This window comes from Anabas testudineus, chromosome 16, assembly GCF_900324465.2.
Source record: "Anabas testudineus chromosome 16, fAnaTes1.2, whole genome shotgun sequence".
NCBI lineage: Eukaryota > Metazoa > Chordata > Actinopteri > Anabantiformes > Anabantidae > Anabas > Anabas testudineus.
In genome coordinates this window covers 13,074,791-13,088,704 of record NC_046625.1, presented here as the reverse complement: position 1 = coordinate 13,088,704, position 13,914 = coordinate 13,074,791, and the positions used below count along the sequence as shown (strand labels likewise).

The following is a 13,914-nucleotide window of genomic DNA, read 5'->3' as shown; positions in this document are numbered from 1 at the left end:
ATTGCCTTTGGAATACTACATCTACAACACGACTGTAGCACTTGTGAAAAGGCTGTTGAATTTCCAACAATGCATTTAAGATGTATTGGACACTGATACAGAGATCTTCCTGGAAATGAAAAATTTAATAAGGTGAAAAAAAAAGTGGCTTTAAAGGAAATAATAGTAGATGTATTGGAAGTGCAACCCATTCTTTTCTCGGAGAATGAGGAAATATAAAGGTGAGCTTTTAAAAACAGAACACTGTGTTCAAAATAGTGGAAAATATTACTAAACAACATCACTGGAGCAAGAACACATTGTGCAATAACTGTGTGTCCCCTTCCTGCCAAGTGCAAAAACATTTCCAGCATTTCTTGTAGGTGTGGCTGTCCAAAACTGTGCCCAGACAGATCTATTGTGCCATAATTTGGCCGCTCAAAACCGCAAAGATCTTCAATCGATTACATTATACTTACATTTTAATTCTCCCCTACCTCATCATAACTAAAACAACAGGTAGGCAACCTTCCTATGTCTGTTTCTATCCACAGGCACTGGGTGTGTCATTTCCATTACATTCCCTTGATTTTATCACAGTTTGATTATGATTGTGTTTTGGGGCCTTCAGACAGTTGGATGTGTGTGTGCAGTCTTTTATTTTTTACTCAATTTCAGAACAATAACGTCATGTGATAGAAAATGTAGGCCTATAACTAATCAGGAAATGTTTCCTAATTACTGTAAGAGATGCAATGAAACGCAGTAAAAGTGGATCAAAATGAGGCTGATTAGATCCAGCTCAACATCCAGTGGAGGAGTGTCATGTGATCGTGCTGGTATGGGTGGTCCCCTGAGACATTTTGGCTCTGGGGATTCTGGCACTGAGCCATCATGGCCTGTAAACAACAACATCGTGAAGCTCAAGTAAAGCGGAGCGGAGCGTCGGCCTGTTGTCTGGCGCTTGTTTGATTACAAGTAGTGCGAAGTAGCTTTCAATAATGCGTCGAAGGTGTATCTGGTGAGTGATTTAAAGCTTCACGCCACCACGAGTTGTTTAGTTAACGACTGCTTCTCCGGTGTATCGCCTCGAATCGTGCATTAGACTAATCGTAGCCATATTAGCCAAGTTAGCCGTGTTTGTGGCTAGGTTAGCTAACAGGCTAATCTTGGCTAACTACCTAGAAAACATTACGCAAGTTCTGCGAATATGTTGAAGCTGTTCGGCGACTGTCGAGTTATCAGACATCATATTATCGATGACTAACTGGGTATGTTTGTTTCGCCCTGTTACGAAGCCCACTATTCAATAAGTCAGACGCTTTGCAGTCGAAGCTAATGTTTGCTAACGTTACCTAGCATGGGTCTTTAGAACGTTTATGGGTTTGCAGCTAACTAGCTAACGGTTTAAGCAAACACTGTACATTATTTACACGTTAAGGCCAGAAATGCTTTATTCTAATTATACGCCATGAAAACACTTATGTCTAGTGTTTTTTTCTGCTTGCGGTTACAAGTCAAGATTCACTTTGTATTGCTCTTCACGGACTAATGTTGATGTCAACATTACTGCGTATCGTTAGCAACATTTAGCAAACGTGTAACCTTGCGATGCCAACTAAAGGCAGCCAAATTTAACAGCGACTAATGCAAGCAAATGTGAATGTATTGAACTGTCTTTGCAGATTATACAGAGATTGTTATATAAAACACAGAAAATGATGTTAGTTCTCTACGTATTTCTTTTGTTAATGAGGCCAATTTAATTATGGCCAGTCGTGTAAGGTTAAAACTATGTGGATTTTGGCCTTCATGGTCCTGAACTAATCGTGTGGATCCAGACATATTTGTTAAATTAACTTAAATACCTCTTTTTGTGCTTTAGTAAATACATGTCAAGTTTATTTTAGGGCTTTATTTGAATACATAGCCGGGCTAATGTTGGGGTATTGGAAAATATTATCATTAACTGTACAGTGCCCTACAAGTAGGGCTGCAGCTAAAAATTATTTTAGTGGTTAATAGTATTGTAAAATTTTAAATTGATCATTGTAATCCCTTTTCTTATAACACCACCCATGGTGATTTCTGCGACTAACTGCCCCAAATTCAACTACATTTAATGATAAAGAACCTGGAACCACATAATGGCAATATTAATTGTAAATGAACTTAAGCAATTAGTTATATATAGCTAGTACTATACAGTTTATACATAAAATGTATTAGTAATGGTGATAATAGTAATAGCCGCACCCTATTTAAGTTAAAGGCAGATGTTTATTTTGATTGTAGTCAGTCAGAAAGTGTAATATAACCAATAGTTTTTCTTTTGTGTTCATCTTAGATTGAGAGCCTTCAGACGGGACATCATCTTCTCCACTGGGTAGCTTACTAGCCATGTCCTCACAGCAGCCCAACAATTCAGCCTCCAATAGCCCCACCAGCATCTTAGGTTCTCCGTTCTCAGTCATCAGTCCCACACTTAACTCCCCCGTGATCTCACCTTCTCTGGGATTTGGACCCATCAACAACAGTCAGGTATGCTTTGTAGAGATTCATATGCCGTAGTTAAGGGGTGCAGTTGTATGTCCACACAAGGCCAAGGATACACGTCTTGGTTGCAATGCAAAATTTAGTTTCAATATTTACCGTGCAGTAATTGGTCAAAAGAGGCAGAAGCATATTTAGATAATGTTAGATGCTTTTTGTAAGCACCCTGGTGTCAAAAAAGAAGAGTTGTCATTGCACACACTTAACAACACAGTACTTCAATTATTTTTATTTGGTTGTACTGTGTATCCAGATCTCTTCTTCAGCATCTATATCAGGAATGCACTCAATCAGCAGCTCAGAGGATATCAAGCCTCCATTTGGCCTGAGGCCCATGCCACCTCACAGCCCTGGATCAGTGTTGTCTCAGAAACGATTGTGTGTAATCTGTGGGGACCGCTCTTCTGGTGAGTGAGCACACTAAGAGCAGGATTAAAGTGACACATCACTTTATTATAAATTTATTGCATGGCAGTTCTAACGTGCATAATCTCTTACGCACACCTTTTCTTAACATTTAACAAAATGGGTCTGGGTCATTGTTGACATGAAAAATACAACTCATGTAAGACTCTTGCCTTGACTTCAGTGTTGGTTAGTTTCCCATCAACCTCCAACTTTACTTTTTTCTTTTAAAATTTCCAGGTAAACACTATGGCGTGTACAGCTGTGAGGGTTGCAAAGGTTTCTTCAAGCGAACTGTGCGCAAAGACCTGAGCTACACCTGCAGGGATAACAAAGAATGCCTGGTTGACAAACGCCAGCGCAATCGCTGCCAATACTGCCGCTACCAGAAATGCCTGGCCATGGGCATGAAGAGGGAAGGTATGCAAGGAGCAGGGTTATTAGAGGTTTAAGTTCACATTGAGAGCCTGTGTAGCTTCCGAAGGTTTAGGCACATGTAGCTGGCTTACAGACATCTATACAAAGGCTTTCTCTAAACAAGAGTAGTAGGATATATTTCTCAAAATAGATAACTCTGCCAAAGGAAACCCATTTCAATTAAGTAGTATTGGATTAGATTAGTATTTGTGGATTCTTGATTAAATGAGCTAAAGGATAGACAGTTGGAATGGGGCTGGTTTACATAACTAACCCCTCTCCATCTCTTCCCTTCACTTTCTCCTATTCTACACTTTCTCCATCTTTCAATAGTGATCAAACATGTAAACTGGATAAAAGAAGATGGAAAAGATGAGGGATGGATGAGTATGACATTAAAATCTTAAAGATACTGTATTAATATTACTTAAGAGAGTGAGCCTGTTGTGTTAGACATGCAAAATTGTTGACTGGGGGGTTTGTATGTGAAAATGTACCTAAAAATTATAGTGAGGGAGAAAAGAAATTATTGCTGTGGTATAGTGCCCTGTGATATGGGCTGCTTTATTTAAATTCAGCCAGCTTTTGTTCTTCGCTGAAGGCGTGTTACCGTATTTAAATGGGATGGTGTGCGTCAGTGTTCAAGAAGCAAAAATGTAATGGATCATGTTGCAGTGAAGGTTTTCAAGGAACTTAGGGCAATTCTGTTAATACACATGGTCTAGTGTATGTGCGTTGTGAGAGGTAATGGCTGCTTATCAGATCTAAGCAGCTCTAACTTTAGCTGCATATTTAGACGCAATAAATCTGTATGCTCTGTTTCACCACCAGTTTGATCACCTTTTAGTTCATTATGTCACCCTGTTCAGACTGTCTGATCTTGATGTTTACTGTTTTTATTTTTCAAGTTATTCTGACAGTTCCTTTTGTTTCTGATTTGTTTGATTTAATTCACATATGTGGTTGTACCTAACTGGCTTGATTTTCACCTCTTTGTATGGTTGAATCTTTTTGGGTTGGTATAGAGGACGTAGATCCACTTGTTCACTATTGTTAACTGCTAAACCACACATGAAAATAGATTCTAGGGTCATTAGTTGTCCCAATGGTGCTTTATGCTGCTTAGACAGCACCAGTCTAGAATAATGCTGCCCCTCCAGGCGGGATTAGAAAAATCATGGATATTTAGATGATTTATTCTTTCTGTAATGATTCTGTGTTAACAGCCTCACACACTGCTAATCCCAGTTACTCTACTGTTTAGAACAGATGAATATTTCATACTTGTCATGATTGGTAGTAATGATGTTAGTGTGATTGTAGTGAACATTAGAGTATTGAAATAAAAGGTTTATACATGCAAAACTGCATTAAGAAACATTTCATTACTTTTTCTAGGTTCACTCACTCAAAACTAAGGCTTCTAAGCAATGTATTGTAGAAATCGCCAACCCTACATTTCAACTTTAATTGTCATAAGTCTGAACTTAACACAGGCTTTCGTTAGGTATTTTTGCTCTTGCTGACATTTTTGTCAACACAGGGCAAATTTTGAACAGACTTTTTCCAATGTAACAAAATCCTTGCAAAGAGGCAGATCATTTTGCATTTTATTGTTCAGTTTACATTCTCCTCAAGTCATTCTCTGGGATTCACCGTCATCTCAATCTTTTCCTCTCACCACCATCTTGCATTTTGTGCTGTCTGATGCAGCGGTCCAGGAGGAGCGCCAGAGGAATCGAGAGCGTGAGGGAGAGCTGGACTTCAACGTTGGAGTGAACGAGGAGATGCCTGTTGAGAAGATCTTGGAGGCAGAGACAGCTGTGGAACAGAAGACTGAGCTTCACTCTGATGCAGGCAGCTCGGTCAGTGGTTATGATAAGTAACAGTCTGTTGTGTTTTTAGCATAAGTTCATTTTCAAACACAACTTGATTCAAATGTGTTTTCATACACAGGTTTACTGTAATTACTGATGTTTATTTTGAATATATCATTTGTAAGTTGTGATGTTGTATTGTTTGATTTCAGCCCCACGATGCAGTTACCAACATCTGTCAGACTGCAGACAAACAGCTGTTTGCCTTGGTGGAGTGGGCAAAGAGAATCCCTCATTTCTCTGAACTACCCCTTGATGACCAAGTCGTCCTTCTACGTGCAGGTGTGTTCAGGCTGCACTTGTGTACAGTCTGTGTGAAACTGCCTTTAATTCAACACAAACGAGACTAGATCCAGATCCAGATTGTTGCAGTATTACAAAGTAGACTTTTGAACAGAAATCAAGGCCATATGTCCCTGAAAGGTTCACCATGCCAAGATAATTATCAGTTCAGTGGAACTGATTATTTAAATTTTATTTGTTCTCTTTATTCTAAAATTGTGTGGTAAATAGTTTCAGTAAAAGATGATCCGGAATTATCTGTCAAGACCTTTTTTCCTAAAAAAAATTAAATGCATCTGTAGCAGGAACAGTGTGTGTGAACAGTGGCTGCACACAGGGCTAATTTTACCCTGTTTTGGCAAACATGTCGGCAGAGTCGCCTGATGACTCTGGTGATTTCCCACGATTTTCTCTGCTGTTGCCCAGGGACATCTGAAAACTGAAAGTGTGTTGTACTGTCACATGGAGTCAGGACCCAGTAAAAGTGGTATCTAACCATTTTTTCTAACCGTGGGACAGTAACCTGATGAGTTAGGGGTAAACAGTCACACGAAGAGCAAAACAACCTGAAGAAAGAGGCTGAGTTTTGGACGCAGTTGAATGTTTCCATTTAAACTATTTACTGGTAATTTCACTTTAAGAACTGCTGAAGTGTTCACTGATGATATGAATTAACACAGTTGATTTGTATTTTGTTTGTCAGGGTGGAATGAACTCCTCATTGCTTCATTCTCCCATCGCTCCATTGCTTTGAAGGATGGAGTTCTCTTGGCCTCAGAGCTGCAGCGTGACAACGCACACGCTGGAGGAGTTGGAGCCATTTTTGACAGGTACATCGATGGAGAATTGTAATGTCTTTGTTTGTTGTTTCACATATGTCTAGTCTCCATGTAATAACTGCTGTTTTATGCAGGGAGAGTGTGCAGAGTGCAGAGGTCGGTGCCATATTTGACAGGTAACTTTATAATTTTCTAAGGAGTAATCATGAAATTAAGCGATTAAAATGATTTTCCTATTTTGCATTTTGTGATTTACACTTTGAAAGAGTTTTTAAAATTGTCTTTGTATTTATTTAGGGTTCTTACTGAGCTTGTCAATAAAATGAGAGATATGCAAATGGACAAAACGGAGCTGGGCTGCCTCCGAGCCATCGTACTCTTCAACCCAGGTACTTGACAGTATATGACATAAGCCAATGCCTACAAACAAATGGTTTTTTTACAATGTAGCATGTATTGTTAAGTGATATTTTCTGTTTTTATACAGATGCTAAAGGTCTCTCCAACACCAGTGAAGTGGAGCTCCTTAGAGAAAAAGTCTATGCATCATTGGAAGCTTATTGTAAACAGAGATACCCAGAGCAGCAAGGGAGGTAAATGTCTGCAGCTCTGATAAGCCCAGCACATAATTTTTTATTTAGTTATTTTTTTAAACTCTGTTTGCAAAATGAATACAGTAAAGCGGTGCCAATTAAACATCCTTGGAGCTCTGTTTATCTCGTTAAGCTAAACAACTTCCTCTTCGATTCTTGCAGGTTTGCTAAGCTCCTCCTTCGACTGCCAGCGCTGCGATCCATTGGCTTGAAGTGCTTGGAGCATCTCTTCTTCTTTAAGTTGATCGGTGACACACCCATTGACACTTTCCTCATGGAAATGCTTGAAGCTCCCCATCAGTTGTCTTAGATAGGAAATGTGTACTGTGGTTAGGGTCAGATAGCTGAAGTTTGGGAGGCTATGAGTGGGACTGGAGTGGCACTTTAAGTTCTTTGAAGATTTGTCAGTTTGTCTCACTGCTGTCTGAGTTACACTATTCTAGTGCAGCACAGATTTGCTCTTTAGACCAAACCCAAGGCTTGGCATGATCTACAAGCTGGTGCTATGTGTTGATATAATGTCATGAGTAACTATGGTTTAAAGAAAAAAAAAAGTATTTTTAAACATTTACACATTTCCCTCACAGGAATAGCTATAATTTGGGTACTCATTTTATATCAACCTTTTGGACAGCTCAAACATTCAGCTTCAGTTGTTTATCCAACCAAACTGTTCCCTAAAACCTGAAAACCAGTTTTTTTTTTGTTGTTTTTTTTTTTTTAAGGGCGGCAACCTGAATCATGAGAATGCAGTACAGACATTTAAAAAAAATTTTAAATTCCATTCAGATCTAAGATGTAGCATTGTACCAAACAGTCACTGAGAACTGTGTCCAACAAAAGCTCTGAGTTTACTTGCATCCAATGCAGCAGATAAAATGCTAACAGTGATTATGGGATAGAAGAGAAGTCTCTGGTCAACTGTCAGGTTTGACTTGTCTGCAACGATCAGCTTTATGTGTCTGGTAATATACAGTTAGTGTTGTTTACTTTGCCATTTTAGTAATGTAATCACTTTGTGGTTAACAATTAGACTGCACTGCACACTTGCTATGTGCTACTTTGAAAACCTACTTGTAATAAATGCCTGGCCTCTGAGTGGTCAGGCGTTTGTCTTTTGGTGCTATTTCAAAGATAATTTGACATTTTTGGTGCAGACACACACCAAACTACAAACCTAAGAAAATATGCAAAACTGAGAATCCCTTTATTAATTTTTTTAAATGTAGCAATATCAAATGTAAGCTGCATATGAGCTTTCTGCTTAACAGTCATTCAGGGGTTTTACAAAGAAAATTATTTCTGGTGAAAGGGAATTCTCCATTTTATAATTTATCTATTAAATTCTACGGTACTGTGCAAAAGTAATTGTTCAGGGAAAATGTATATTGATAAATTTGAATTTTGATCAGGAAAAACAAGTTATATAATTTTTAATGTGCCCTTTTAGCTAGTAAAAAGCAGAATATGTCTTGGGTTGCACTGGATTTGCTGAGACAGTTTCAGCTGGTTTTTATTCTTTGTGCTTGATGCTCAATTGTATTTCCCATTTCCCCTTTTTTTAAGGTAGCTTATCTTGTTTATCTTAATGTCTCTGCAATTTATTAAAAGCAAACCATAATACCATTTAGATCCATAACACCTGTGGACACATAGGAATTTTAAACAAGACCAAATGAGGTCTGTATGATGGCCATGTGAAAACACCAGATGAGCTGTACTGGTCATTGACCTCTATATGCTCTTGAACATGAAAGTGACTTGAAGCATGGGTTGTGTGGACTAAAAATAAAGAGGCTTAAGTTTTTATGGTTTGTAGTTTCTTCCCTGAAAGTGTGACACATTTTTCCCTAAAGGAAAGTGAGACTATAGGGCAAAGCACCACAAACAAACAAATATCAACATCATAGCCGATGCATGTTTTAATTAGCCTTTTTATTGTAGTTGTTAAATAGTTTTTGCTGTGGGTGTAGACGCAACAGAAGCCTCGGTTGTATAGCACTTGTGTCCAAGTTCCACAGTGATGTTATGGCACAGGCAGCAATGTGTGGGGGGCTAAAGTTAAATTTATAAAAAAAAAAAAAAAAACATTGAGTGCAATGACATTAAAGGCTTCTAAGGGATTCCACAGGAGTAGCTGGTAAATGTGATCAGTCTATGTAGTTAAAAGGTTTAAAAACAGACACACAAACACAAACCCTACAGCTCGAAACAAAACGAACCTCCCACTGTCTCAATCAGAAGTGATGCCTTTGTAAACCACGCATGACTTGGTTTGCTTAAATTATATTTAGAATAATACTGCTTTTAGTCTATAATACACTATTCTACAAATGGAGCAAAAAACAAAGAACAAAACATAATGACATGTACAACATTTTACAGCATTGCCCTATATTACTTTACACAACTATGCTGTCTTGTTTTTGACAAATCAGTATAATTTGGGAAACGATGAGCTCTTGCTCCTGTAACTTCAGTTCTAAGTTGCATGCTACACATCGAGTCTAAGGTGCTGAACAGTTTTCAGTAAATTCTAAATCAAAACAAGCAAAAGGAAAAAGTACTGCTCTCGTAGCTTTATTGTGATGTTGCACTAGATTCTTTCTCAATGGCTATGTTTCCATCACAGTGAAAATTTGCAACTTAAAAACTGAATTTATGTTGTGTTATGTGTTTGGCCAGGGCCGCTCCAGATGATTAAAAGCGTAATGATAGTTCAGAAACAGAGCTACATTAAACTGCAGGCTCCTCCAAAGCATCCTCCAGTACAGATTGAATTTTTTAAAATAAATTAATTATGGAGATTTTTATGTGCATCCATATCACTAATTATCATTTAGCCTGTGATGTTCACATTCATAGAAATACTTGAGATGTCCATGGATGTCAGAACTGCACACTAATTTGACCTGGTCTATTTTTAACTCTTGTATTTTACCTAGACCTCAGCTAGAGTGGAATAACACATGTTCACATTCTACAGTAAGGCAACAGGATACAGCTAATGTGCAGAATGAATCACTATGTTGTCATAAATACTTTTAAAGCTATCTTCATAACAAACTATCTGATCTAAGACATAACATGGAGGAAAAAAAAAAGGTTTTGCCAGGGCAAGTTCAAAAACACTGGTTAAAAATAAATCACAGCTCATGAATGATTGCAGTATTACCCTCTCACCCCTCACAGACTGCACATCTGTAGTAACATCTTGATTATATGTCCCTGAAAACATCTTAATAAATAACTGTCTCTGAAAGGCACTCTCAAATGTGCAGCTCATAGTTTCTACGAAAGAAAACTACATAACTCTGAAGATTGCTCACCTGTAACATCGCTCCCACTTTCCTCAAACAGCCTCCAAGTGTTCGGTCCATAAGTGAAAGTGGCTCACAGAAACAATTTCTCTGTATCTGTTTAAACTAAAACTGTTTGCGTGGCGAGCATCCGTCTGACCCACAGCTAATGAGATGTTGTCCATTATCTTTAAAAATATATTTGCACTGTTTCTCTGATTAAATTCCTTCTTATCAAGTAAAATCATGCACCTCTGGCTTGAATTAGTCCGCTTTGATTAGACATTTAAAAACTGTGCTACCGTTGAAATGCTGGTTGAACTCTTCAGATTCAGATGTCAGAGCGGTTCATCAGTGTCGAGGATTTCACATTCCATTGATACCCAACTTTTACATCCAGTGCAATTGTTCCTTATTTGAGCACCTTCTTGAGCAAAATGAATAGAAACATAAAACTACCACAGTAGTATATATCAGAATAACCCTTTGCACAAAGCCATCTATTCAATAGATGAAATGTCTTTCAATTCAGTAAGTCACAAAAGCTGCAGGGTTGACACTAAACCCAAGCAAACACTGGAGTGTTTAGCGCCTGTACCACACTTCTAGGCCTCCGGATTCAGTCAAGGCCTTGGAGATTGGAGCATATGCACTGCCAACTTTTTTTTGATGCAATATTGCGTTTGAAGAATGATTGCAATTAAGCTTTTTGAGTGCAGAGCGTCAGTCAAGTGTTTTATCCAGCAATAGCAAAGCTTAGTGGTTTGAATGCGGCGCACTGCTTCTGCCCTCTACGATTGACGGTTCGTACAAAATAATAAAATCTTATCCTGCCTTTTATCCTCTGTCTTCATGGAAGCGCTTGCGTCAAGCCTATGTAAACCGAGCGCATGAAGATGAGCTCCAACTCATCAAAGCTGGGGGGGATTTTTAGTGCCAAGCCAGAGGGGAGTGGGTTGCCATGTTGGGTGTAGGCATTGGAGGGGCAGTGAAAGGGCTTCCAGCATCTTAAAGTCCAACAGGATCTTGGGCCAGCTCACACCTGCAGCTCCGAACCATTTGACAAGCCGAGAGCGTTAGCTTCCTCTGACGACAAACCATTCTTCAGTGTCCTCCTCACTGTGCAGTCAGGAAGAAGAACAAAGAGGAAGTGGAGAGAGTTTTGGAACAAATTCGGATGAATATGACCTGTGTCATATAGTGTTTGCTTATGTGTTCTGTTGTGCATTATAATAAGTGATGCCATTTGTTTAATAGCTGAAAAGACTCACATGATTTTCGGTTGGCTCGGGATCGTCTCCTCTCTCGAGGTTGCGTCCTCTGGCTGGGCCCCTGAGTGGCTGACCTCACAATCCTTTCCATGATCTCATCTGCTGTGTCATCCGTGCAGTTCACCGGGTCATCGTTGACAGAGCACCACGGGGGAACACGCCCTAAAACAAGAAGGCCAGAATGGATCAGGAAACGAGCAGCACGTTGTGTGGCAGGGCAGGTTAAAGAACACAATACTGAAGTCCCACAGCCATGCTAGCAGGTTTGGGAGGTTGTACTTTGACGTGATGGGGTTTTGAGCTAAATGCTAATGTCCAAGCACCAAAAACCTTGTACAGTAGAGGCTGATAGGAGTGTTGATGTACAAAGAGCCTTAAACCAAAGTATTGGACAGTTTAATTTCTAACTGATGAGGTGCTGGACCAGTCGTTAACACCAATTCAAGATGAATTACAGCAGTAAAAGTGAGATACATGTGTTTTCATGCAGCAGTTTATCGGTTGGATGATGATGATGATGATGACGACGACATTATGAAGGCTACAGAGGGGCTTCAACCGTTTGAGACTGACCTCTGACGCTACTCGCTCTGGTGCGTGTTCGAAGCCCTGGCACCGTGGATGTCCCGCTCTCTCCACCCTGCAGACTACTCTTAAGTACGGCCTTCATGTTCTCGTGCTCGGCTGCATCTTCAGCATACTGGATACCCTGAGGCTGGCTCTCCTGTGTGTCTGATGTGGCTCCGCCAAATTTACCGCTCTGTGCGGGGGGAGAAGACAGGACAACAGCGTATGACAGATGGAGAAACTCAGGTCCATGCAACGACGCGGCTTTTCCCACACGACTGCAGGCATCCTGTAACCGCCTGTTTACGTCTCGTTGAGCTTCTACATTCATGCGGTGTGACACACAGAAACCTGTCAGTGTTACGTCCTGTGTTAATCAGCATTTTCACTCCAGTTGGTCAAAGTTGCAAAAACGCAACCTGGGCAAATGTTAGACAGTGTACATGCATTTAGTATTTGGATACAGTTGCCGTCCTACCTCACTATCATCGTCATCCTCACTCTACACAGGTGGAAGAAATGGAAAAACAGTATTTAGGATTTCAGCTTCATAAACATACTCTGAGTTGTCTAATTGCTTTAACAAACCATCAAAGGACCATGTAAACCTGGATTCATGTTTAATTGAAAGGAAAATACTGACATTTTAGGAAATGTGTGAACCCCTCTGAAGCTCACTAATTAAAAATGTGTGTTCCACATTGAAGAGCTACAGCTAGCAGTTCCCCCTGGTTTCAGTCTTTATGCTAAGCTAAGCTAAACAGTGGCTGGTTCCAGCAGCATTTTGAACAAACAGGTAACATCAAAAGCGCTTCAAAAGATTTTCACCCTGTGTAACATAAAAAAAAAAAAAACACTGCAGATGTACAGTATACAACAGAGCAGCATATTTGACTGTGGTTAAGGTGGGGCCCTTGTTATTTCTCCTTCAGGGACATCCAAAGGTTTGAATTTTCACACAGTGATTGAATTAGGGTCCCTTTGAAGACAGAGGGGCCCCTGCCAAGGCTTGGTGTGGCTCCTCGGGGTTTAGAGGATTTTAATCATGCAGAGAGGTGTTTGCTCTGACCTTTCTGAGCCTGCTGCAGCTACAGAATAAGATACACTAAAAACAACTCACTGATTGTTATTACAGTAACCTATACATGCGAATACTGAGCAAGAACTATGCTGATGTCATTACAAGTGTTTCTGTCAGAAATGATACTTTAACCTGATTTAAGATACAACCAGCGTCAAGGGGATAGTTCATATTGTTTCACAGAATTGGGAAAACACAAACTAAACAAAGTCGAGGATCAGGAAATAGAGGAAGTGTACATTTGAGTGTTGGTCGTGGTGAAGACCACTTACATCTGTTATCATTTTCCCCCTGGTCTTGTTCCTCTCTCTGTGGTTGGCCCTCTTCTGTTTCTGTTGCAGCACACGCTCTCTTGTTGTGCGATACTCCAGGGCGAACTCACTCAGGATCTTGCTAAAGCGGTGAATGCTGACCTCACGCACTGCATACACTGGATGACCCAGGAACAGCAGAAAGGCGTGAAACCTGCACACGTGTAGAGAAACGTCACGGAAGTCCTCCGGTGGACAAAAGTTTAAAGAGGTTTGAAAAACATCTGAACATACCTGTTGATAATTCTCCGATGTACAATCTTCAGAATAATTATTCTTTCTGCGCAGTCTTTGAGGAAGTCGGACATTTTTTGTTTCAATGCAGGCTTCATCTCGTGTTTCGCAATGACCTTGAGGTGATCCCATGACGCTTTGCACCTTCGCTCCATCTGGGCCAAATTGTCATGAAGCTGGTCAAAGTCCACCTGACGACAACAACGTCACAGGCTGAACTCAGCACAGTTTTTTAAAGGCATTTTTAAAACAACAAACTGATACAA

General features: G+C 39.8%; 2 protein-coding genes across 7 annotated transcripts in view; one reads left to right on the top strand and one right to left on the bottom strand.

The window, feature by feature from the left end:
• Positions 1–357: 357 nt before the first annotated feature.
• rxrbb (retinoid x receptor, beta b) lies at positions 358–8,692 on the top strand. 4 transcript variants are annotated; one of them, XM_026372926.1, is made up of 12 exons: positions 358–498; positions 2,327–2,520; positions 2,786–2,939; positions 3,178–3,357; positions 3,688–3,741; positions 5,068–5,219; positions 5,384–5,513; positions 6,217–6,343; positions 6,427–6,468; positions 6,590–6,681; positions 6,780–6,885; positions 7,048–8,692. In XM_026372926.1, exons 2-12 carry the CDS (start codon positions 2,380–2,382, stop codon positions 7,193–7,195), a joined length of 1,326 nt encoding a protein of 441 aa, XP_026228711.1. In that variant the 5' UTR covers positions 358–498; positions 2,327–2,379; the 3' UTR covers positions 7,196–8,692. The 4 variants fall into 4 exon arrangements, with proteins under 4 accessions (XP_026228711.1, XP_026228710.1, XP_026228714.1 ...); XM_026372925.1 differs by lacking the exon at positions 358–498 and adding an exon at positions 845–1,000; XM_026372927.1 differs by lacking the exon at positions 358–498 and adding an exon at positions 1,100–1,250.
• The window catches only part of fhod3b (formin homology 2 domain containing 3b), a 73,809-nt gene continuing 67,491 nt past the window's right edge, over positions 7,597–13,914 (bottom strand). For 2 of the 3 annotated variants that reach the window (XM_026372922.1, XM_026372923.1), the window contains 5 exons: positions 13,649–13,839; positions 13,376–13,568; positions 12,029–12,215; positions 11,456–11,617; positions 7,597–11,303 (listed from right to left, as the gene is read on the bottom strand). In XM_026372922.1, the coding sequence (XP_026228707.1) occupies positions 11,221–11,303; positions 11,456–11,617; positions 12,029–12,215; positions 13,376–13,568; positions 13,649–13,839 (816 nt within the window). In that variant the 3' untranslated portion in view covers positions 7,597–11,220. Of the gene's footprint in view, positions 11,304–11,455; positions 11,618–12,028; positions 12,216–12,350; positions 12,525–13,375; positions 13,569–13,648; positions 13,840–13,914 lie in introns of those variants that run through there. The other variant, XM_026372924.1, reaches the window with a different exon arrangement.